General features: G+C 38.0%; 2 protein-coding genes across 2 annotated transcripts in view; one reads left to right on the top strand and one right to left on the bottom strand.

The window, feature by feature from the left end:
• Positions 1 to 19,450, top strand: part of LOC146663496 (receptor-type tyrosine-protein phosphatase H-like) — a 32,252-nt gene extending 12,802 nt beyond the window's left edge. The window contains exons 4-19 of the mRNA XM_085417372.1: positions 3,767 to 3,992; positions 4,225 to 4,479; positions 4,590 to 4,835; positions 5,421 to 5,672; positions 6,592 to 6,864; positions 7,381 to 7,638; positions 7,832 to 8,093; positions 8,602 to 8,655; positions 10,074 to 10,155; positions 10,425 to 10,488; positions 10,600 to 10,676; positions 10,912 to 11,046; positions 11,203 to 11,325; positions 11,523 to 11,683; positions 15,913 to 16,048; positions 17,806 to 19,450. Coding sequence (XP_085273498.1) covers positions 3,767 to 3,992; positions 4,225 to 4,479; positions 4,590 to 4,835; positions 5,421 to 5,672; positions 6,592 to 6,864; positions 7,381 to 7,638; positions 7,832 to 8,093; positions 8,602 to 8,655; positions 10,074 to 10,155; positions 10,425 to 10,488; positions 10,600 to 10,676; positions 10,912 to 11,046; positions 11,203 to 11,325; positions 11,523 to 11,683; positions 15,913 to 16,048; positions 17,806 to 17,976 — 2,775 coding nt within the window. The 3' untranslated portion in view covers positions 17,977 to 19,450. The remainder of the gene's footprint in view (positions 1 to 3,766; positions 3,993 to 4,224; positions 4,480 to 4,589; positions 4,836 to 5,420; positions 5,673 to 6,591; positions 6,865 to 7,380; positions 7,639 to 7,831; positions 8,094 to 8,601; positions 8,656 to 10,073; positions 10,156 to 10,424; positions 10,489 to 10,599; positions 10,677 to 10,911; positions 11,047 to 11,202; positions 11,326 to 11,522; positions 11,684 to 15,912; positions 16,049 to 17,805) is intronic.
• Positions 19,451 to 19,579: 129 nt separating this feature from the next.
• Positions 19,580 to 22,180, bottom strand: LOC146663495 (testisin-like). Its single transcript, XM_085416300.1, has 7 exons — positions 21,803 to 22,180; positions 21,639 to 21,659; positions 21,283 to 21,445; positions 20,748 to 21,016; positions 20,514 to 20,659; positions 20,194 to 20,436; positions 19,580 to 20,098 (listed from the first exon to the last, which is right to left on the bottom strand). Exons 1-6 carry the CDS (start codon positions 21,855 to 21,857, stop codon positions 20,206 to 20,208), a joined length of 885 nt encoding a protein of 294 aa, XP_085272426.1. The 5' UTR covers positions 21,858 to 22,180; the 3' UTR covers positions 19,580 to 20,098; positions 20,194 to 20,205.
• Positions 22,181 to 23,470: the final 1,290 nt, after the last annotated feature.

Genomic DNA, 23,470 nt, shown 5'->3' with positions numbered 1-23,470 from the left:
CTGTTGTGACTTTGTGCGCAGTTAACAGTATGAGGGTAAGTTTCTGTTCGCAGTTCCTTATTGAGATCAACCACAAGGAAGCTATAAATATCACAACTTTCTGAGACAGTGCTAAGACACAAGAAGGAGATCCACTCTGCTGTGAAAGCAATCAGCGGAGGAACCTAAACAGTGATTTTACTTAAAACCTTAAAAAAACTGGAAATTCTTAAAATAAAACAACAAAAATATTATTTATTCAAAGTAGCAGTTCACAACTTTACCTGTGATCATAAACAAAAACGTCTCATATTTTATTTGCCCATAATAAAGGCACACAAGCGGCCACAAGCATGAACAGATAAATAGCAGCTGATATGCAGCAATTACCTCCAATAAACATGTAAGAGAGGCAAATGCTCTTGATTGACGTACCTTTGACAAGCAGCACAGCATGACCGGAAGTAACAGGTGTTACAAAGGTCTTTGTAGTTGTACAAGGCCATTTACTTAGTCACTTGCCAATATGAAAAGGGAACAGAGGTTACGAGAGGAGGATGTAACTAAGAATTAAAAGTCAACAACTTTGAATTAAAGTTATCATAGTGCAGGTCAGAGAAATTCTTTGCCAAACTTAAGTGTGGTTTTTGTCAACATACCAGCAGAGGTGCTGAAAATAGCAGCTACAAGGTTATCCTGGGAAAACAAAGGAATTGAACAAGTTCAAAGTATGTGTGCCAGTTAGGAGTCCTGAAGACGATGAAGCTTTTATCCCTTATCTCAGACCACTTGTTGCTCTGTGTCTTCCTGAGTCTACTTTGGGTAAGTTTTTTTTACCTTTCACTTTGATGGTGATCAGATAGTGAAGCTCAGTGTAGGTTACCCTCGACAAAAGGAAACAGTGCAGTCAAAACCACAGTGAAGCCTAAATGCATGACATGCTTCATTATGTATTTTAAACACTATAGTTATGTTTTGTAAAATACTGGTTTGTACAGAAATACAGGAGCAACAAAATCTTGTTAAACGGCATGAAAATTCTGGCCTTTTTTTTGAAACACGAATTTATTCCTTCTTTGCAACACCTATCTATTCCTCTGAGAAAAAAAAAGAGCACGAAGGAGAAGATAATGTTAATAATAAATTCAACAATATCTTAAACACTTACATGTAAGTGTTTAAGATCATTAAGTCTTAATGATTAAATCATTAATGATTAAATCATTAATGATTTAATGAGATGTGGAATTTTAAAGAGTATGTCTGAGGAGAAATGTGTTAGATATTTTATAGAACAATGATTAAGTAACTGTAATATACAATATGATTTGTGTTTTTAGCAAAAGTGAACATTTCATTAATTAAAGTTTTTTGCCAGCTCTGTGATTCATACATTATAGATGTTACTATAGTTGTCAGGAGCTGACACATAAAATTCTAAAATAATAATTTGACACTGACTTATTTGTTTCCTGCAGAGGCGGAGCCAGACATTTGAAACATCCGGGGCTTATCCCTAAAGGGTAGTATGCATGTGGGATTTTTTTTTTTTTTTTTTTTTTTGGGGGGGGGGGGTAGAAATGACTGAAAGATTAATTGGCTCTGAACTGATCCGGAATTAAAACAGGACTATAACAGTTCAATATCAGGACTACTGAGGACTTAACCAAGACAGAACCAGAATCAGAACTAGATGATAGTAACACTAAAAATCATCATAGACCTGCACTACACTTATTTTTTAATTCTACCAAAGTACAATATTTAGATTGAGAAACGTTAATATAATTATTTAGCCTTGTTGTGCAAACAAGCCTGCATAACTTAATAAATGTAGAATTTGAAAAATAGCAAACCTAAAAGGAAACACTAGGTACGAGATACATGAGGACCTATGATACGGTGATACTTTTGGTAAACAACCATTTAACTAACATGTGTGTCTCACCTGCTCTTGTTCCATCTCTGTTCTGTCCTCATTCTCCATCTCCCTCTCTGTTCCTCTCTCTCTCCCTCTCTGTTCCTCTCTCTCTCCCTCTCTGTTCCTCTCTCTCACCCTCTCTGTTCCTCTCTCTCTCCCTCTCTGTTCCTCTCTCTCTCCCTCTCTGTTCCTCTCTCTCTCTCTCTCTCTGTTCCTCTCTCTCTCCCTCTCTGTTCCTCTCTCTCCCTCTTTGTGCTGACAATCATCAAATATACAGTTGAAACCAGATATTTACACACTCTTCAGATAAAAACACAAACACCTTTTTAATTGTAACATCAAATCAGACTAAATGTTTAGTTTTTTAGATTGATAAATATATATTTGTTAACTTTAAGAGTAAAGAGAGAAACTATCTGTATTTCTAAATTGTAAATGGCACCAAATTGTATTCAAAATTGAGCCACACTTATGGAGCTCCACAGTTCTTTTTCTGGTGTTTTGGTTGACATCTCTTGATTTTCCCATGTCAAAGAAACAGGCTCTGTGTTTTGCCTTATATGCATCCACAGGTGTGCCACCAGTTTACTCACATGGACTCTACTAACCTATCAGAAGCTTCTTCAGCTCAGAATGGAATCGTCTGGAGTTTTCTTATTAATTAACAATAAACTTAGTTTACATGTACTCCTAAATTTGATGAAAGTGATAAAAATAGACAGCTCCCTCTCTTTATTCTGACATTTAACTAATTCAAAAGATATTTCAATATTTATTTATCCAAAACAAAACAAGTTTACTCTAAATTGATGTTGTACAGTAAAAAAATGTTCTTGTGTTTTCCATAAAGTGTATGTAAATAACTGGTTTCAACTGTGAATATACTGCTGTGTATTGAAGTTCCTATTGTTTTGCATAGAAATATACTGAACAACATACAAAGCATAATATATAAAATACTACCAGAGGTTTTTCTTTGAAAGAAGCTCCTTATGTCCATTCTTGTATATCAGTGCATTACTGAAACCGATTTATTTAGCTGTGGAGGGTAACAACTGAAAATATGAAATAAACACACATGTAAGCTAAGACTCTCTAAAGAAACAGCATTGTTGTTGTTCAGCTTTTCATTTCGCCATTTGTTGATTCACTTGAAGAGCGAGTAACGTAATATGGGTCAAGTGATCAGTTTGATATCAATCTTTCGTGATGCACCGTCATATTTACATTATTTGTACAGTACGAATGATTTGCTTTGGTACCTGGTCGAACTTCAGTTCTCCTCTGTCTGCCTGGCTCCGTTTCTCCAACAGCGCACTCACAGGCAGCAGCTGCCCCGCCCGCTTAGTGCCTGAGCTCGGATCATACCAATATTAGCGGGGATTTACGCACAGTCGTAAATTCCCACAGTGTGCACTATGTGCTTCGAATATTGTGTGTATTTTTTTGCTTTATACAGTTGTCAGCCAGGCATCTAACTATGAAAAAATTACACTCCAAAAGACCCCGGGCTTCTGAAAAAACAACCCGGGCTTAAGCCCAGTAAGCCACACCCCACTCCGCCACTGGTTTCCTGCACATCATTTTTTATTTTTAGTGAAAGTTTTTGCTCTTACGCAGCAGAATGCTCAGAGAATATCTCTAAGTATTACTCCTTTGAGCAGCCAGTCACACTTCTGTTCACATATTGTTTATGATATAATGTAGATGTGAAATTAAAAGCAGCAAACACCGCTTTGTTAGACTGCCAAGCCTCGTGTTAATTGAGTATTCAATTGCATTTTTTTTACATTGTGAAAGTGATTTTTTTAGAATTTGTTGTAGATGTGGTAGTTTTCGCCATGTTCACTCTTTTTCTGCTTTTAGGATACAACTGGCTCCTCTACAACAATCACAGCGACAGTGACGACGACAGTGAGAGCAGGACATGGAAGTGCAGCCAAAACAGAAACAGCCACAAGACTAAGAACCAACGTGCTGACAGCTACAACACCAAAAACCACTCCACTGGATCTTAAAGTAGAAAACAACATTTTGCTGGCTCAAAGAAATCCCACTCCGCTGACTTCTACATCTACGACAACAAAAGCCCGTAAGAATGAAACACTATCCTTTGACTTTTGTTGATGATCAGTGAAAGTGAAGTGAATGTCATTCTGGGTTTTTATTGTGGTAAAAGGTGAATGCTACTCTCAACTCATCACAGCTCCTGATGATGTAACAAAAGGCACAGTGGTACAAAGGAATGAAAGCAGTATAGTCAGTGCTTCAGTTCAGTTCTTTTTTTTAACTATAACCACTGTGTGTCCTCTTTTCTTTTCCAGCTCCAGATAATGTTGACAGAGTGGATGTGACCACACAAAATGAGAATAGTATAACTCTGACCTGGAACAAGGTTAACAACATCCCAACATACATCCTGCAATATGGTAATATAACAGAAGATATTAATAAAACTGAAGAAGGACCCATAGTACATGTGGTCACTTCTCTGACTGCTGGGACAAACTACACATTCACTCTCTTCACCACGTCTGATGGACTCAACAGCAGTGGATACAGATTCAGTGCTGTGACAGGTTAGTGAGCACTGAACAAAATGTTCAGTCTAATTAAAACATAAACAAAATACAAGATGTTGTTGGGAACATTGTTTTAGTTTCTTTTGTGTGTGTTTTTCCTATTGTAGCTCCTCGTAATGCTGAAGAATTCAAGGCTGTTAGTCAAAATGAGACCAGCATAAAGCTGCAATGGAACACAGTCTCCAACAGTGACAGTTATATTCTTTTGTTTAATGAAAGACAGATCAGCATTAAGACTTTTACAGAAGAATACACAGTCTCAAATTTGACTGATGGAACCAGATACAATTTCACTCTCTTCACTGTGTTTAGAAATGTCAGAAGCAGTGGAGTAAACTGCATCGCAGTCACTGGTAAGATATATTTTCTCTAACATAGACAGATAAACCAGGATGGACCGGCTCATTAGTACTTGAAACTTTGGCTGATGGAGAGTTGTTGTTTTTTTTTATTTGTTTATCAAAGCCACTTTCCTCTGTTATCTTTAGCTCCACAAAGTGTTAATAATGTGACTGTGGTGCATCAAAATGAGATGAGTATACCACTGGAGTGGAACAAGGTTAAAAACATCCCAGAATACATCCTACAGAATAATAACATAAACATTTGTCAAATTTTCCAATTTGAATATGTCAAATACTAACCCGACCTATAATCCTAGACTGCTTACTGCTAACCTGGTGGAGGTTAACAGTTTAAAAACATCTAAAACAGTCATAGTCCTTTAAAATGTTCCACAGTTGATGCTCCTCTACAACTTGAACAAGGGCAGAGCTCTATAATGATGTTTAAGGTTTCTCAGAAACAGAAGAGTGTAGCTCACCTAATATTTTTCAAAAGGACAGATAAAAATACTGAAACTGAAGCCTCGCTCCATGTTTCTGTTTCTGACAGAAAATGTTGTTACAGTTTCTTGTTTGTACGTTTTTCTATTCTAGCTCCTCGTAATGCTGACGAATTTAAGAAAAATGGACAAGATGAGACCAGCATAACTCTGGGGTGGAAAATAGTCCCCAACATCGACAATTATATTCTTGTGTTTAATGAAAGAGAGATCAACATTAGTAATTCTGAAAAAGAATACAGAGTGTCAGATTTGACCAGTGGAACCAGATACAATTTCACTCTCTTCACTGTGTTTGGAAATGTCAGAAGCAGTGGAGTAAACTGCATCGCAGTCACTGATGGTGGTAAGACATATTTTCTGTATTATAGATAAATTAGCCCAGATGGACGCCTCATTAGTACTTGAAACTTTAGCTGATGGAGAGATTTTTTTTGTCAAAGCCACTTTCCGCTGTTATCTTACCACAAAGTGTTAATAATGTGACTGTGGTGCATCAAAATGAGATGAGCATAACACTGCAGTGGGAAAAGGTTAAAAACATCCCAGAATACATCCTTACTAAAACTTAGGAAACCAAAATGGTTACTTAAGGATGTCATTTGTGAATCAGAATTTGTAAAATTGTCTTTATTTCATCTTTAGCTCCTTATAATTCACAGCAACTGCATTTGAATCTGACTAAATGAGACCAGAGCTTCATTTATTTATTAACATAGGGGAGACCGGGGATAGTTGTAACATTTTTGACATTTCTGTCTGTAAATTGAAGCTCTTTTAAGGTAGTGGATTCAAAATGTAATGCAAAGTATTTACATGTCTCTGCTATTAAATAGTGCAGCTATTTTCTCTGCAGCACAATTACCCATTGCATGGTATGGTCTCAAACACGAAGAGTGAAATGTTACAATTAACCCCATAGTCTGGGTTAGTTGTAACATATCCTGGGGTAAAATGTAACACAATGAAATAAGGGTACTAACAAAACATTAACATGTAATCTTTGTTTATTCAACACATGAATGCACTTAGAGCCATTTATGTAGCTATGTGTGTGTGTGACAGAATGCAAAAATCTAGCTTTTGAACATATTCCAACCCTGAACATATTAGCCCTGATTGGAGAAATTGGAAGTGTTACAACTGACCCACGTTACAACTATCCCCGGTCTCCCCTATGTGTGTTGCTTTGTCACTATGAGTGCCTTGAAAGGAAAAAGTAACATCTATTTATGCTTCCGAAATCATTCTTTGTCCTCTTTCAGCTCCAAAAAATGTCCAGAATGTGACTGTGACACAAAATGAGAACAGTATAACTCTGATGTGGGAGAAGGTTAACGACATGCTAACATACATCCTAGAATATGACAGCGGTAGTATTGTTATTGGCAAGAATGACATGGACGGATGCACGACATCAGGTGCATCAGTTACATGTGTGGTCTCTTCTCTGACTGCTGGGACAAACTACAATTTTACCCTCTTTACTGTGTTTGAGAACGTCAGCAGCTCTGGATACAACTTTAGTGCACCGACAGGTATGTAATCAAGTGGGGTTTTTTAAACTGTTTGTTTTCCTTGTGATACAATATATTTAAATGGACAATATAAGTCCAAGTCAAATTTCTATATTTTCCTTCTGGCCTGCAGTGCCATTTATCCATCCAGGTTCCACTATCTCAGAGCAGAAGGAAGTGTGCATCTAACCCTTATGATAGGCTTGTGCTTGTAATAGAGCAACAAACATGAATGGTGTCCTCTTAGCAAGCAGCATGCTTAATTATAATATTTTATATAATAACTATATAATTATCATATTATTAGTATATGTTGTTATTTTTTATTTATTGAATTTTGACTGATCTGATCACCTGATTGGAAACATACATTGATGCTGAGCCATTTAGCTCACACACCTACTCAGACTTAAGTTTGTAAAAGCTTGTGATAACTGAACTAGCTCTATACTCCTGTATGTTACACAGTCACATGTAGCTATTTCACTCTAAAAGAAAAAGATGAACAAATTCCACTTCTGAGTTTTGTTTTTTCAGTTCCACCAGTGGTGCCTTGGGTCAGTGTGACTGAACGATTTGCTAACAGCATAACTCTAGAGTGGGAGAACATGAATAAAGCCTGGCAATACGAGCTTCAAATCAATGGTGATGTGCCAAGTAGTGTGTCAGACAGGTCCTCAGATACAATCAGAAAAGTAGTGACATCTCTTCAGCCTGGAACACAGTATGATTTCAGCTTAACCACAGTGTTTGCTGGACTTAGGAGCACTCCTTATACGAATTTAACAGTGACAGGTAAAAAAAAAAAAAACTTTTATAACTTTTTCAGTATCAGAATGAAATTTTGTCCCATGAGAAAAATTACAAAGAGCCTGCAGTTTGAAGCACTTCAGGTGGTCTTCTTTTCAATGAGTTGTATAAACAACCATAAAAAAAATAAAAAAAAGAATCAGGTTCCTGCATATAACTGTTTTCTCATCCATTTCAGCCATCGACTGTGCCAGTGCAGACTGGAAAGTTACCAACTCATCAATCAAAGCAAAGATTGAAGGCTTGTTTTCGACCGCAAGCGCCTATAATGGATCTAACGTTCATGTCAGTAATGGACGTGAAAATGTGTCGTTTACTGGACTTTACCCTGGTGCCACCTATAACATCTCTCTTGTCTATGAAAAGTCTTCCAGAGTTTTCCTGCAGTGTGAACACAAATTAACAATTCGTGAGTACAACAGAAACCATTTGAAGGACTAGCATATTTTTAATCTATAAAGTAGTTTTTGAGATCTTAAAGCATTCAGTCATATTGGTTACAGAAAGATTATCTGTGAATTGATTTAATTTAGTTTTTAATTTTTAGTTTTTTCCCTTGCATTCAATTGTTTTAGTCTTGAAAAAGGTTATTGCAACAAAACACCTTTTATTCACCATCTACATGCCGCAGGTTAACACAGTTATATTCATTGACTCAGTATTAATATATGAGCTTCATCCAGGTATCATTTTATTATTAACTGACCAATTCGTTCTGATAAATTAGCTCAAGAAATTAAAAAGCTTTAAGCAGAAAATTAGTATTTCTTTCAATATCTAATGTGTCAATGTTGAGGTCTTTATTTCTAGTTTTTATATGAAAATCCCCAAAATTATAAAATGTTTAAAATAAGAGGACTGCTTTGAATTCAACATAAGGCAAATAATCTTTCTAGTTGAAAACTAATTTTAAAATTACAGGCAGTTTTTATACACTCTTTTTTATAGTATAAAAAGTTTCATTATATTTGCTATAAGTCAGCCCGCCGCCTCTCACCAGGGGCAACTCCAGACTGAGACAGAGTCCAGCCCCTCTCCAGCCCCTCTCCAGGAGACTGATTCCAGAGCCCAAGCCATGCTAATATCCCCTCGGCTTGCTGCCGGTATGTTGGGGTTTTTCCCGGTGGACGAGAGGGTTTGTTCCCTGCGCCTTAGGGTCGGGGAACGGGTCCTGACTGTCATCTGCGCTTATGCGCCGAGTGGCAGGTCAGAGTACCCAGCCTTCTTAGAGTCCCTGGGGGGGGGGGGGGGGGGGGGGGGGGGGTGCTGGAAGGTGCTCCACCTGGAGACTCTGTTGTCCTGCTGGGAGACTTCAATGCTCACGTGGGTAACGACAGCGAGACCTGGAGGGGCGTGATTGGGAGGAACGGCCTCCCTGATCTGAACCTGAGCGGTGCTTTGTTATTGGACTTCTGTGCTAATCACAGTTTGTCCATAACGAACACCCTGTTCGAACATAAGAGTGTCCATAAGTGCACGTGGCACCAGGACGCTCTAGGCCGTAGGTCGATGATCGATTTTGTAATCGTATCACCAGACCTGCGACCATATGTTCTGGACACTCGGGTAAAGAGAGGGGCTGAGCTGTCAACTGATCACCACCTGGTGGTGAGTTGGATCAGGTGGCGGGGGAGGACACTGGACAGACCTGGTACACCTAAACGCGTAGTGAGGGTGTGCTGGGAACGTCTAGCAGAGGCCCCAGTCCGCGAGATCTTCAACGCACACCTCCGGCAGAGCTTCAACAGCATTCCGAGGGAGACTGGGGACATTGAGTCCGAATGGACCATGTTCAGCGTCTCCATTGCCGAAGCTGCTGCATTGAGCTGCGGCCGCAAGGTGGTTGGTGCCTGCCGTGGTGGTAATCCCCAAACCAAATGGTGGACACCAGAGGTGAAGGGAGCCACCAGGCTGAAGAAGGAGTCCTATCTGGCTTGGTTAGCCTGTGGGACTCCGGAGGCAGCTGACAGGTATCGACAGGCCAAGCGGAATGCGGTAGTGTTTCCTTAAATGAAATATCTACTTTGCAAGTATTGCAAGTTGCCCTGTTGTCTTCCGTTCTCGTAAAGTATAATCAAACTTTTTAGCCGTGTTTCCTGCCAGGTAAGCGACGCTCCGCAACGTGGTGACGTCATTCGGGGCGACTGGAATCGATAAGGGAATCGTTTGCAAAAATGGCAAACAATTCCAAGGAATTGAAACAGTGGGAACCGGTTCTCAACAAGAACCGGTTTTCGATACCCATCCCTAATCACTATCATATAATTTTTATTATTTCATTAGATTAGATAAAACTTTATTAATCCCTCGGGTGGGTTCCTCCGGTAAATTCGGTGAAACATTAGGTCAAAACAAAGGTAAGATTAATTCTACTTTTTTTATGTTTTATTTATTTATGTATTTTTTTTATTTATTTTTAGATCTATTCCCTCTGCAAAGTTTCCGGACCACTTCCATCCACTGAGTTTGGACGAGAACAGAGGCTTCAGCGAGGAATATGAGGTGCATAAAAAGATCAAGATTTTTTTTCCTCTTCTGCTTCTGTGTGTTCCTGTTTTTGTGTCTTTACTGTTTTATTTCTTACCATTTTATTCGTTTTACGATGGCCAGTATCTCAGTTTCATGCTTTGTTATCTGCTACGTTCATGCAGTGCCTCGCTCCTGTTGGAACAGACCAGACACGAAAGACTGCTATTCTACCTGAAAACAAATGATGGATTGGATTTATATAGCGCTTTTCAAGGCACCCAAAGCGCTTTACAATACCACTATTCATTCACTCTCACATTCACACACTGGTGGAAGTGAAGAATCGTTTCAATAACGTCTTGCCATGTGAGTCTCTCCTCTGACTGTTGAACCGTGCTGTTGTGAGCTCAGTCTAGCAGTCTATGTCAGGACTACTGGAGGTGCACTGGAGTTAAATCACCTGTTTTCTCATATTAGATGACTGGTGTCGTGTGAAGCTAACTACATCAGATCCTGATGGAATTTCAGACTATATCAATGCCAATTACATGCCGGTAAGTGTTACATTAAGATAAAGTTCAGTGAAGATCTCTTTATAACTACACCATACAGAAAGCATATAAACAAGCACCTTTGTGCGATTTCATGAGCTTTCTTTTTTCATTTCTATAACGAGCAGAAGATATACAAGCTAAATTAGTCTACATATTAACTTTGTCCCCTGCGACCCTGAAAAGGATAAGCGGAAGCGAATGGATGGATGGATTAACTTTGTCCACTGCTTTTCAGGGCTACAGCAGTAACAGAGAGTACATTGCCACTCAGGGCCCTCTGCCCTCTACTGTTAATGATTTCTGGAGAATGATTTGGAAACAAAGAGTTAAGAGGATCGTTATGGTAACCAACTGCATTGAAGGAGGGCGGGTAAGTCTTCAGGAAAATCTTAAAATGTTTTATTGATGGTCTTTTAAGGAAGTTGTTGTCAGGAGGAAACATGTTACTTCACAAAGAACAGATCAAGATCTATGATTAAAATACATTTTGTATGTGTATTTTGTTGCTTTTTGTTCATTTTTCTAGACCAGGTGTGAACAATACTGGCCTGCAGACAGCAAGTCATGCCTTTATGGAGAGCTGTTGGTCACCATGAGATCTGAGCAACAGGAGACCAACTGGACGCTGAGAGAATTCAACCTGAAAGATGTATAAAAACTTACTTATATCTTCTGAGTGTGTGTGTAGATGGTACTAAGTAAGGCTAGAAAACATAAATAGAAAACACTGAAGGCTTTAACTGTTAATGTTGCTTTTAAAAGAATAATGGTTGATTGATACCTAAAATATTATGCTGTATATCAAGACATAGGCCTAAAGTAACTGTATATGAATGTTCCTCACAGAGAAAAACCTCAGAAGAACAGACAGTTAAACATTTCCACTTTACTGCCTGGCCTGATCATGGAGTCCCAGAGTGCACAGAGATCCTGATCCAGTTCAGAGGACTGGTGAGACAGCACATAGAGAGAGAAGGGGGCAAAGCACCAACTGTGGTTCACTCCAGGTATGAAATAAGTGTTTCCTTTTACATGGGTGCAGGGTTGCTTTTATACAATATCCACCCAGCTAAAGTCACACACTCTAATACTGGACCACCTTTACTTTAGGCAAGGCAAGGCAAGTTTATTTGTATAGCACAATTCAACAACAAGGTGATTCAAAGTGCTTTACAGAGACATTAGAAACAAAAACAAATAAAAAGCATGATTTAAAATTGATTAAAACAAGCAAACAAACAAACTAATTAACAAACAAACAAAACAGTATATAAAATCAAAACAGATAAAATCAGAACAGTAGATAAAATCAGTAGTTAAATGTAAGTTTTGAAATTTAAGCTTAAAAGTGTGGATTTGGTGCTTTATTCAAATGCAGCTGAGAATAGGTGAGTCTTCAACCTGGATTTAAATAAACTGAGTGTTTCAGCTGATCTGAGGCTTTCTGGGAGTTTGTTCCAGATATAAGGAGCATAAAAGCTGAATGCAGCTTCTCCGTGTCTGGTTCTGACTCTGGAAACTGATAAAAGACCGGATCCAGATGACCTGAGGGATCTGGAAGGTTCATACTGGGTCAGGAAGTCACTGATGTATTTTGGTCCTAAACCATTCAGAGCTTTATAGACCAGCATCAGAACTTTAAAGTCTATCCTCTGACGGACAGGCAGCCAGTGTAAAGACCTCAGAGCTGGACTGATGTGGTCCACTTTTTTGGTCTTAGTGAGGACTCGAGCAGCAGAGTTCTGAATGAGCTGTAGTTGTCTGACTGATTTTTTAGGTAGACCTGTAAAGATGCTGTTACAGTAATCAAGCCTACTAAAGATGAATGCATGGACTAGTTTTTCCAGGTCCTGTTGAGACATCAGATCTTTTATCCTTGATATATTCTTGAGGTGATAGTAAGCTGACTTTGTTATTGTCTTAATGTGTTTCTCTAAGTTTAGGTCTGCATCCATCACTACACCCAAATTTCTCGCCTGGTTTGTGGTTTTTAGGTGTATAGATTGAAGTTCTCTGGTGACCTGTAATCGTTTTTCTTTGGCGCCAAAGACTATTACCTCAGTTTTGTTTTTGTTTAGCTGGAGAAAATTGTGGCACAACCAGTCATTAATTTCCTCGATGCATTTACCAAGAGCCTGTACAGGGCCTCGGTCTCCTGGTGACATTGTGATATATATTTGTGTGTCATCTGCATAGCTGTGGTAGTTTATTTTGTTGTTCTTTATAATCTGTGCCAGTGGGAGCCTGTAAATGTTAAACAGAAGGGGTCCCAAGATGGAACCTTGGGGAACTCCACATGTGATACTTGTCTGCTCAGATGTGAAGTTACCTATTGATACAAAGTATTTCCTGTTTTCTAAGTATGTTTTGAACCAGTTTAGTACAGTTCCTGAAAGACCTGCCCAGTTCTCCAGTCGTTTGAGTAATAAGTTGTGGTCAACTGTATCAAATGCTGCACTGAGATCCAGTAAAACTAAGACTGACATTTTTCCACTGTCTGTATTCAGACATATGTCATTAAACATTTAGATGATCTTGTCAACAAACTTAGGTAAACTCACATCACTTACAACCCAAATTCCAACAATAAATATCAGCTCATTTTAAATTTGATGGCAGCAACACAAGTCAATAAAGTTGGGACATCGCCCCTCTTCTTTTAAGAGCCTATAAACATCTAAGAGAACTGAGTAGCTAAACTATAAAAGTGAATGGTCCTTGTTGAGTCTGCGCTTCAGCAGGCCCGCTAGTTCAGACTTATCACCCATGAAGAATGCAAGGCAGAACAGCTCAACCGGTTTTCACATGCTATAGCAAACGACTCCAAAGAACCAGCACCCACAGTTTCACAAACACCCATTGTAAAACCACCCTGTGGTGCGTCATAAAACTAAGGCACTGTGTGTGTGTGCGCATGTGTGTGTGTGCATATACAAGCCTGTGTATATGTGTGTGTGTGTGTGTGTGTGTGTGTGTGTGTGTGTGTGTGTGTGTGTGTGTGTGTGTGTGTGTGTGTGTGTGTGTGTTTATGTGACGTCCTGCTGATCACAAAGGGTCATCTCCCCTCACCCCTTTATCTGGCTTAGCTTCTTCCAACGGTTTACCATATACAGGTGAGGACATAAATGGCAGGAAGTAAAACATACTCACTAAATAAGGACAGAGAATTTTCACATAGGATGTCTCTACAGTTAAACACTACAGCTAATTACCTCCCTCACCATTCAACAGGCTGGGGATGGTAACAGAAACAGAAGAATGTCTTTGATCATACAATTTAAGGCAAGGCGTACAAATTTAAGTAACACAATGACAACATTTAACAATTTCAACCTAACAGTCCTAAGTTCCAAGAGATCCTCCAAATGGCCTATTAAAAGTAATAAAAGTAAAGTAAAAGAAGGTAAAAGGGCCACTTGCAGGACCTCTGGGATATTTATCTGAAAGTGTTGCTCTAAAACATATTTATAGTTTTCAACATTGATGGTGCCTATCCTATTGAATTATCACTAATGACCCCACAGACACACACACACACACACACACACACACACACACACACACACACACACACACACACACACACACACACACACACACACGGCTGCTGTTTTTTGAACTGAGTGGTGAAAGCAAGTCAAATAGTTTTGTATTTTGTTTTGTTTTTTATGATTTGGTTTCACCAAACTGAGCTCAAATTAAATTTAACTGAGCTCAAATCACAATCATTCAAGAATATTTTGCAACCATATTTACTCTCAAAAGATGATGGCTCATTACTTTCTCTCCAGATTTTAATATTAATTTTTAGATTTTATTATATTATAATTTTTTTTTTAATGCTTTAGAAATGTCTTAACCCATTTTAGGAGTTTCAGCAATTATATTTCTTTGCTTGATGGAGGCCAGTAATTTGACCTTTCTGAAATGGACTAACATATTTTTCATTACTACAGGATATGTCTTCCTAAATAACCGCTTAATAAATAAGATGCTACTTCAGGGTTAGGGTTAAATAAGCTATTGGTTGCCAAAATTATTAAACATTATTACTGATTACTGCAGTAAGTATGAATGGGAAAGCTATAGACTATTTGCTTGGTTAAATCCAGGTGTTTTGGGCTTTTTGTTTTGTCAGGCACGCTTTCTTTAGTCTCATTCACATTAGATTAAGAAGAAGTGACATAAAAGCTGGAGACCATAAATTTGGTCAGCATAAAGAATTTACTAATATTAAATCATAATTTATTAAAGGTCATTTTTTGTGTAAGTGCTGAGTTTAAAGATCTTCAGTTAGGAGCAACTAGTTCATCCTAATATTTACTTCTTTCCTTCTGTGGCCTTCAATCCTGTAAGATTATGAAAACTCACTGAAACAAATTGGGATCATTCTCATAAATATAAATACCACCAACGACACAATTGTGCTCCAGTGACTTTGTAGAATACAACATGCTGTGTTACAGTTATAGTCAGACCTCTTCTGGGATCTGCAGAGGAGGCATTCAATTAACCACAACATTATAAATTACTACGTACTCACATATAAACTCTACTATATGTGAGACTTTATAGAGACACAGCATGGACAGTGTCTGACTGATACTGTAAAAATATAATGTGATGTTTCGAGGCAGCGTATTAGGAGCAGGTGAAGGGTTGGTATCACATTCCCAAACACTCCTGTCTGTGATTAAAAGTCTTTTGTGACTAACAGTGTCATTCAGGTTTTGTGTTTTCTAATCCATTTTTCTTTCTGTCTTGATGTCTTGTTTTCAGCTCACTTTAGTTTCATTTTGCATTTACTAGTTTCACTTTGGTTTTTACTGTTTTGAAATGTTCCGTTTTATTTAAGCTTTCATTAGTTTGTGTGTTGTTGTTTTTTTAATAATTATAACATTTAGGGTATTTGTCAGGGGTATATTTTTAAAAGCATTGAGCAGATATTACATTACAAATTGCAAACACGTGCACTAAAGCCTTACTGAGCAGGCTGTGATGACAAATTTGACCAAAGGGACAAAGACTATAATTAAAGACATTTCCTCTATAATTTTATTGAAGCTTGTTGTTGTTGTGTACAGTATTGTTTTCCACATTGTTTTCACATCTAGTTATAGGTTCTAGTTTAGTTTTTGTTAACTATAATAACTTTGGCACAACACAGTGATGAGAGCTTTCTATGTGACCTTAAAAACCTTTTGCTATCTTATTATGACGTTTGTGTCTCTCTTAGTGCTGGAGTCGGGAGAACTGGCACTATCATTTCCCTGGATGTGCTGCTTCAGCAGCTGGAGAAAGAACAAGCAGTCGGCATCAATGCCTTCGTACACAAGATGAGACTGAGCCGACCGTACATGGTGCAGACGGAGGTAACTGTGTTAAACTGCTTCTGATTGAGCCACCACTTCCTTAATTAGCTAATGTATTTCTTTATAGTCACAGCTGGTGACACAACACACAGACAGCACTTTATTCATCATAAGATATGCAGTTGTTTTTTTGTTTGTTTGTTTGTTTTAAATTGAGGTCCTTATTGTCCATCCTTTCATCTTAAAATATGAGTTTGAAAGATTCTTTTCTATTGTTCAATTTCTGTTTTCAAATTTTGTACACATTAACCAGCAGATGACTCCTTAAAATATTTTTAAAAAATCTTTAATGCCCAGTTTGTTCATTGTACATGTTACAGTAAAATAGGGCGATTTGATTCCAATTCACATGGTCCCGAATTGATTCGATCCACGGTTCGATTCGATTTGAATCTGAGAAATTTTGCCTCAGTCAGAAATATTATAATTCTGATCACATATCAGTACATATTTTTATATCTATAAAAAGAAAGCTGACACTTGCGAGAATTTATCAAAAGTGTAAGCATCACAGCAGATGCCTTTGTGTTAAAGTAACTGAGGAAAAAACAGAAAAACATGAAGGCGACTTTCCTTGCCTGGGATTTTATAGCTTTCTTTCAACATTGCAGCACAGTTTCAAAAATAAAGCATTCCAATTCTTTTAATAAACAAAAAGGTCCAACAAGCTTTGTTTTATGAAAAAAATTTTTTAGCTCTCTTACTTAAAAAGATGTAGACATAGACACAAAGACAAATACTGTCCAGAATGTCACAAACAGGACTATAATAAAATTTCAATCAAGTGTTTTGCTGTAGAGGTGGGCTTGGATAACGTAAAATCAATTCATTAAAACCCTAAATCGATTTTTAATACTAATTATATTTTTCCCGAAATGCCAGAATCTCAGGTTAAACCTCACAAAATTTCAACAATCACCAAACAGTTAAAACAGTAAATGAAAGCAGGTACACGGATTCTGCACAAAGACACAAACACAAAGCGCGGACCCGTCGACAGATCAGAAGCAGTGAGATCTCTCACCCGACGGCATGGGCAGGGTCGGGGCTGAAAGCTGACAGCTCACTGATTCCCCTCCGTCGGCGGATCCGCGATTTGTATTTACGCCCTTTTTGCGCTAGATTCAGAAGCTGCAGGTTTTTATCTCTCTCCAAACAATATTGACTGAACCAGCAGCAAATGAAGATCCAAACTACGCTTCACATTTCGCTTCATGTAAACATCGTCATGAATTAGTTTTGCTGTTTTGCTCCCACCACGATAAAATCACACTTCATGCAGAGTTCGCTGTCTCTCTCCAAGAACAGTTTCCCATCTAAAAATCTTTTTTTCTGCATTATTCGCTTGCTTATTATGCACAAGGCTACCGTTGTTTACAGCGCTGTTGGCCGCTGCTTTTTTTTTCCCTTTCACTTGCTTCCGAAAAGAAAGACTCATTTCTGCTGTTCAATAGGCTACTGAACAAATTTAAACTTTTTAAAATCATCCAAAATTGCAAAATGCTTAGCTGTGTCTCTAATAAAACCCCTGTAACTTTGCTCTGTCTCACTTCAGCAGCATCAGGTAATGTTCAGATGTTGATTAATGACTTAATGTTTCGTTTTTGATCTACTGCAGAATATTTTATGGTTAGGGTTAGGGGTTAGGGCAGAACTACTGCCTGTAAAGATCATAATATATTATGATATATTATGATCTTTACAGGCAGTAGTTCTGCATTTCAAATAACCAAAAACGTCTGGTATTTCCTTTTCAGTCCCAGTACATTTTCCTGCACCAGTGCATTATGGACAGTCTGCAACCAAAAGACACGAATGAAGAGAACATTTATGAGGATATATGTGAGAACACATACGAGACGCCAGACAGCATATACGTCAATGCCACTGCACTCCAAGAGCTCCATCGGCACAATGTAAATGCCTAGTATTAACCCTGCACTTAATCTTTTATGCACCCAATGAAAAACTATTTGTCTATGAGCAATATTTTGGTTTTAAACTACTATGCAAACTATTACATCTTAACTACACTTCAGATCTTATTTAGTTTGCATCTCTTCTAAATGTGTGATATTATAATTGTTGTTTTTGTGTGAGAAAATAGCCCTCTGATGACTTGGGAATGTTAAAAATGTCATGGTTCTGGGTCCGTTTCACCCATCATGTTGAGTTTCTTCTATTCTAGTGATATTTTGTATTATGGTTTATGTTCAGGTTCATTTATAGTCTTAGTTGTTCTGTTTTGAATTTCTTTATACTCCCTGTTTAGTTCTTGGGTTGTTAGGTTTCCCCTTGTGTCTTTGCCTCTCTCTCTGTGTCTGTGTTTATGTGTTTGTATGAGCCGTTGCGTCTTGTCTCCCTCCTTCTTTTCCATTCTATGTTTCCTGAGCCCATCATGTCTCCTCTCTCTCCCTCATGTTCCCTTGCTCCCTTTCGTCTGCCTTTCCTCCACTCCTCTGTCAAACTCATGTGTCAGTCATTCATTCATTTCCTGTTCTATTGTGAAGGTCTTGTGTTCCATGCTCAGTGTGTTTAGTTTTGGTTCCCTGGTGTCGTCATGTCTAATTTGTCTCAGCTCTGTTCCGCATGTATTTTCTGTTTCCTCGTCATTGTACTGTGTATTTAAGCTTCTGTTTCCCTCAGTCCATTTGCGTTCTCACGTAATTTGTGAATGTTGTATATGGGCTGATGTAGAGGGTGATTATTAGACGGGTAATTAAAAGCATTAAAAGCACAATTACCACAGTGACTCTAAAACATGACTGCACTGCAGGAGTATCTGTAGTGTATCGTGAGATGTTAAATGCAGTTTAGTATATACATTGCAACTGAGAAAAAATGAGTCTGTAGCCAGACTGTGACATACACTGACCATGCACTTCACAGGTACACCACTTCAGCTGCTTGTTAATGCAAATATCTAATCAGCCAATCACATGGCAGAAACTCGGTGCATTTAGGGATGTGGATAGTTTTTTAGTGTCTGTCTGAGCAGAAAAATGCAATTGTTAATTATCTGCTTAGATCACACAGGTACCTGAAGGCGAAATATAACAAGCAGACACATTTTTCTTTAAGGAGTCACAATAGAAGTCATCAGGAATTGATATCTGATGTATAATTCTTATAATTTGGATCCTTAAATAAAATAGACTGAAGGTTTAATGTAACTACTCGAGAAGATGGAGTGATGAAGAGATTGTGATTGTGATGTATTATAGAATGAAATTTAAAATAGCTTATCAAGAATATGCTCATGACTGCACATCTAAATTTAAAATTTTCTGTTTATATTTTCACGGACATTGTATGTTTTAATATACCTTTGTGTGAAATTAAATATATATGCTCAAACTGATTTAGCTTGTGAAAAAAGCACCCGTGATTTGTTAAAATTGTCACTTATGATGCAAATTGTTCACAAATAAATAATATATATAATATTTACTTTTGAATGATGTCAAAAACAAAATCATTTTTCTGCTTAATGAATGTTTATTATATTCTATATGTAATTAGAATTGCATTTAAATTTAGTTCTTAAATTTACTTTTAAATTTACATAATCATACCATTTATATTTAGACAACAGCATGAGAATGCACAGAACAGACATATTTATGTATAATTAGTTCACAGAAACATACCAAAATATTACAAAATAATCAGGTTATATGAATTAGTTTCTTCATTTTGATCTGAGCATCATTAGTACATTAAATAAATATAAATGGGTGCTAATGAAGATTGTTAGCATCTGTTGGTCATTTGTAATAACAAACTAATTCAACCTCCAACAACAACAAACCATAACAACAGGAACATGGAGATAACGAGGACAGCAAAAGACAGCAATAAGGAAACTCAGTAATCTGGTGAAATCTTGTCAAAAGTGCTGCAGGAGATGATGTTTCACTAACAATCTCCTGAAAGAATGACCCAAATCTTCAGGTTTTGGTAAAGATGTCAACATCTGCATGGCTCAGTTTACGTCCAGTGATTGTTACGACAGCAACTTGGAACCATGAAGACTCTGCTGTTATGTCCCTGTGGATGTAAAACAGGATTCATAATCAGTGAGATCCAAGCACAGTCTGAAAGCTATATATATATTTATTTTTTCCATTCATATTCAGACTCACTTAAGAGTCTTGTTAGAGACCAGGACAGGTGTAGCTGCTGTCAGGATCCAGCCCGCTGGAGATGAACTGCACAAATCCTGGCCTATTAGAGCGAATGCGGGACTTGATCCAGGACTGGTAACGGGACACTCTGGAGTAGACTCCTGGCAGATTGGGCCGAGCACAACCAGATCCAAAACTTACAATTCCAGACTGGACCCAAACAGAGCCCTGTTTACTCACCATTGGACCTCCGGAGTCTCCCTGTAGAGATAAAGAGGACACATCTGAGAATCTTTGAAACACCTGATTATGTAACCAAATGAGCTGATGAAGCCTACCTGACATGAGTCTTTGCCTCCTGCCAGAACACCAGCACAGATCATGTTGTCTGTGACTGTGCCCACTCCATTCAGGCAGTTACACTGTCTGTTTCCCACAACTGGCACCTCCACTTCTTGCAGCGTTTGAGGGAAGGGTAAGGCCACTGATGGGAAGAAAGATGAGGAGCTGTTTACACACAAACCAATGAACCACAGAACACATGAACACTGAAACACCAACAACAGCCTCACCTCCCTCCTTGACTGCACCCCAGCCAGTCACCCAGCTATCAGTGCCATTGTTGAACACACTGCCACTCGCTGCCAGGCACACAGGTCTGATGTAGTCAGTGAATCTGACTGGTGAGGAGAGTCTGAGCAGAGTGATGTCGTTGTCGTAGGTCTTACTGTCATAGTTTGGGTGCAAAATGATTTTGACAACATTTCTGGACACCTTATTTGGATTTGCACCCTGCAGGCTCTGAAGACCAAGAGAAACCGTCCACCCAGAAGGACTTGAACTAAAGTTATAGAAATGAAAAGAAAATATAGACGTTTTGACAAAAAAATGTACTGTAAACATTTGTCATTATGCTGCATTTGAGCTGGAAGAGTAAGAAAGCTTGGGTCAGTTTTTCAACATTTATGTTCATGAAATGTTTCAGGAATTACATAATTTTTAGAATTTCCAATCTGGTATTTGCCTTTTAGACAAATGTTAGTCAAAGTCCTGTTCTAGCTGGATCAGTTTAGGTATAAAGATTAAACAGATGTTTGTGTTACTCACCCAGAGAAGCAGTGAGCAGCAGACATCACCCACTCTTTGTTGATGAGGGAACCGCCACAAAAATGTTTACCACGTAGCTGCACGCTGACCTGCCACGGCCAGTATCCAGGTGGAGCATCTTCACCTCCGACTATCCTGCCGTTGAGTGGAGCAGTGCCACATACTGAAACAAAGATCAGCAGGATCAAACTTCAGAAGCAACATAAATCATTGTAGGAACACGGAAAACATTTTTTCTGTTTTTATCTGGATCCCGGTTAATTTTTTTATTTTAAAATACATAATTAATATTAAAAAATAATAAATTTGAATTAATGATTTGTTTTTTTAATCAGAGAAACTGTTGTTTTACCTACCATCAGGCTGAGCATTTGATTCTGGAAAGAAACACAACAGGATCAGTGTTGTTCATGAGAGGAGACAATTTTAAAAGGTTTTAAGTGAAAATATATATTTGCATTTATATTTTAAGTCAAAAACATTTATGTTGCATGCACATGTTGGCATAAGCCTGACTTACCTGCTGCCAGGAGGCTCACCAAAGCAAATAAATGAGTCCACTGCCTCAACGCCATTGTGTAAATTCACAGTTCTTGTGTGTCCCTCTTTTGTACTTGTCACCCAGCTAGCAGTGAGTGGCAAATATATAAGCAGAGTGTCACCTGCCACTATGTTTGCCCTGCCCATGTGCACATCCCACCGCCAGAAAACTGAAGCATTTCCTTCTACCTTTAATTTCTGGGACAAAGATTTAAAGACCACAGTGCAATTTAAAAAATATATATAATTTTCTTTATATGTCATATTTGTAATAAACACGAATATTGGCAGTAGTTTTTGTTACAGACTTCTGCCCTTTTTACAGTTCTGTACTTCTTTCCACATTAATGTTCTCAAAGTCATCGAAAAACCTCCCTGTGGATTGTGAACCAAATAAGGAGATTAAATATGTAAAATATCCAAAGACTGAGTCAGCGTCATCTGCTGAGATTGTGGTGAAATTCTGTACAAGTCAGTCAGTTTACTATATCGACATAAAATGATATTTCAGTGACAAAATATTTACTGGTTTTGTCATGTGTTTTAATGACTATCCAGTATCATGTTGTCATGATGTGACAACTATTTACATCACATTCAGAAAACATTATGACTAATTCCCTTTACACCCTAACACTAAAATTGTTCCTGTTAATTTTTTTGCCTCGTCATGAATCATTCCATACTTCATGGTTACAAAACAGAAACATAATATCTATAGATGTTTATAAAATACTTTTTTAAAAAGTCACCTCTGATATTCTAAACTGCCTGAAATCAAAGATTTATACAGCTATAACCATGTTAAAATATTTTGTAAGATAACCAAGCCAAATGCACCGTGAGACTGAAGCAACTTTCTGCAGAGCTCTGAGACATTCACAATATCAACCAACAGATCTGCTAAGGCTATAAAGAATGGCCACAATGGCCAACGAAAGTAGTCTGATAGGCTTCTCGAAGTAACAAAGAACCTGGTGATCATTCCAACTAAGCTTCAGAAATCCTGTAAACAATCTCAGTGCAACACTCCAGCATATCTTAGATTTATGGCAGTGGTCAGATGTTTGGTCTCAGTTCTACCATGATGAGTGTGGCATCAATAATCAGCTGCTCAATACAAGTCAGCATAACAGTGAAAGCATTGTGTTATAGGAATGTTCTTCAACTAATTAAAACCTGTTAAGAATGATCAGAAACTGAATGTAGAAACGCAAAGAGACATTATTAAGGTAAATCTGGAGCTCTAAATGTACCACAGGCCCAGAATGAAGGTCTTAAACTAAAGAAATCTACCATAAAAAAGAAAAAAAAAATTTCTCAATTGCTGGTTTGTTGTCAGCACTCAGTTTAATGGAACTGGTGACTTTCACATCTGGAAAAAACACAATTAATGCTGAAAAGTATATACACATATGCTCCCATCCAGATGGCATATTTTTTTAAAAAAAGGCCTTGCATATTTTAGCAAGACAATGTTTAACCACAAACTGCACTGATTACAAAGGCATACCTTTGCAGAAGACGAGTCGAGGTGCTGAACTGCCCTGCCTGCAGGCCAGACCATTCACCAACCCAAAACTGAAAATTTGGCCTATCAACCATTCCTTTAACGTTAGCTAGTAATGACTTCATGTACTTCTTCACA

Source organism: Rhamphochromis longiceps, linkage group LG8, assembly GCF_057381845.1.
Source record: "Rhamphochromis longiceps isolate RC_006_pf linkage group LG8, R_longiceps_female_GT1.1, whole genome shotgun sequence".
Classification (NCBI taxonomy): Eukaryota; Metazoa; Chordata; class Actinopteri; order Cichliformes; family Cichlidae; genus Rhamphochromis; species Rhamphochromis longiceps.
The sequence above is the reverse complement of the archived record's forward strand: the minus strand, read 5'-3'. Positions and strand labels throughout refer to the sequence as shown.

Coding starts and splice junctions, on each gene's coding strand:
- LOC146663495 (XM_085416300.1), bottom strand. CDS start 21,857: ATGGCGTTGAGGCAGTGGACTCATTTATTTGCTTTGGTGAGCCTCCTG. Junction 21,660..21,802: donor GGTGAGCCTCCTGGCAGCAG/GTAAGTCAGGCT, acceptor GTTTCTTTCCAG/AATCAAATGCTCAGCCTGAT. Junction 21,017..21,282: donor GCTGCTCACTGCTTCTCTGG/GTGAGTAACACA, acceptor CTATAACTTTAG/TTCAAGTCCTTCTGGGTGGA.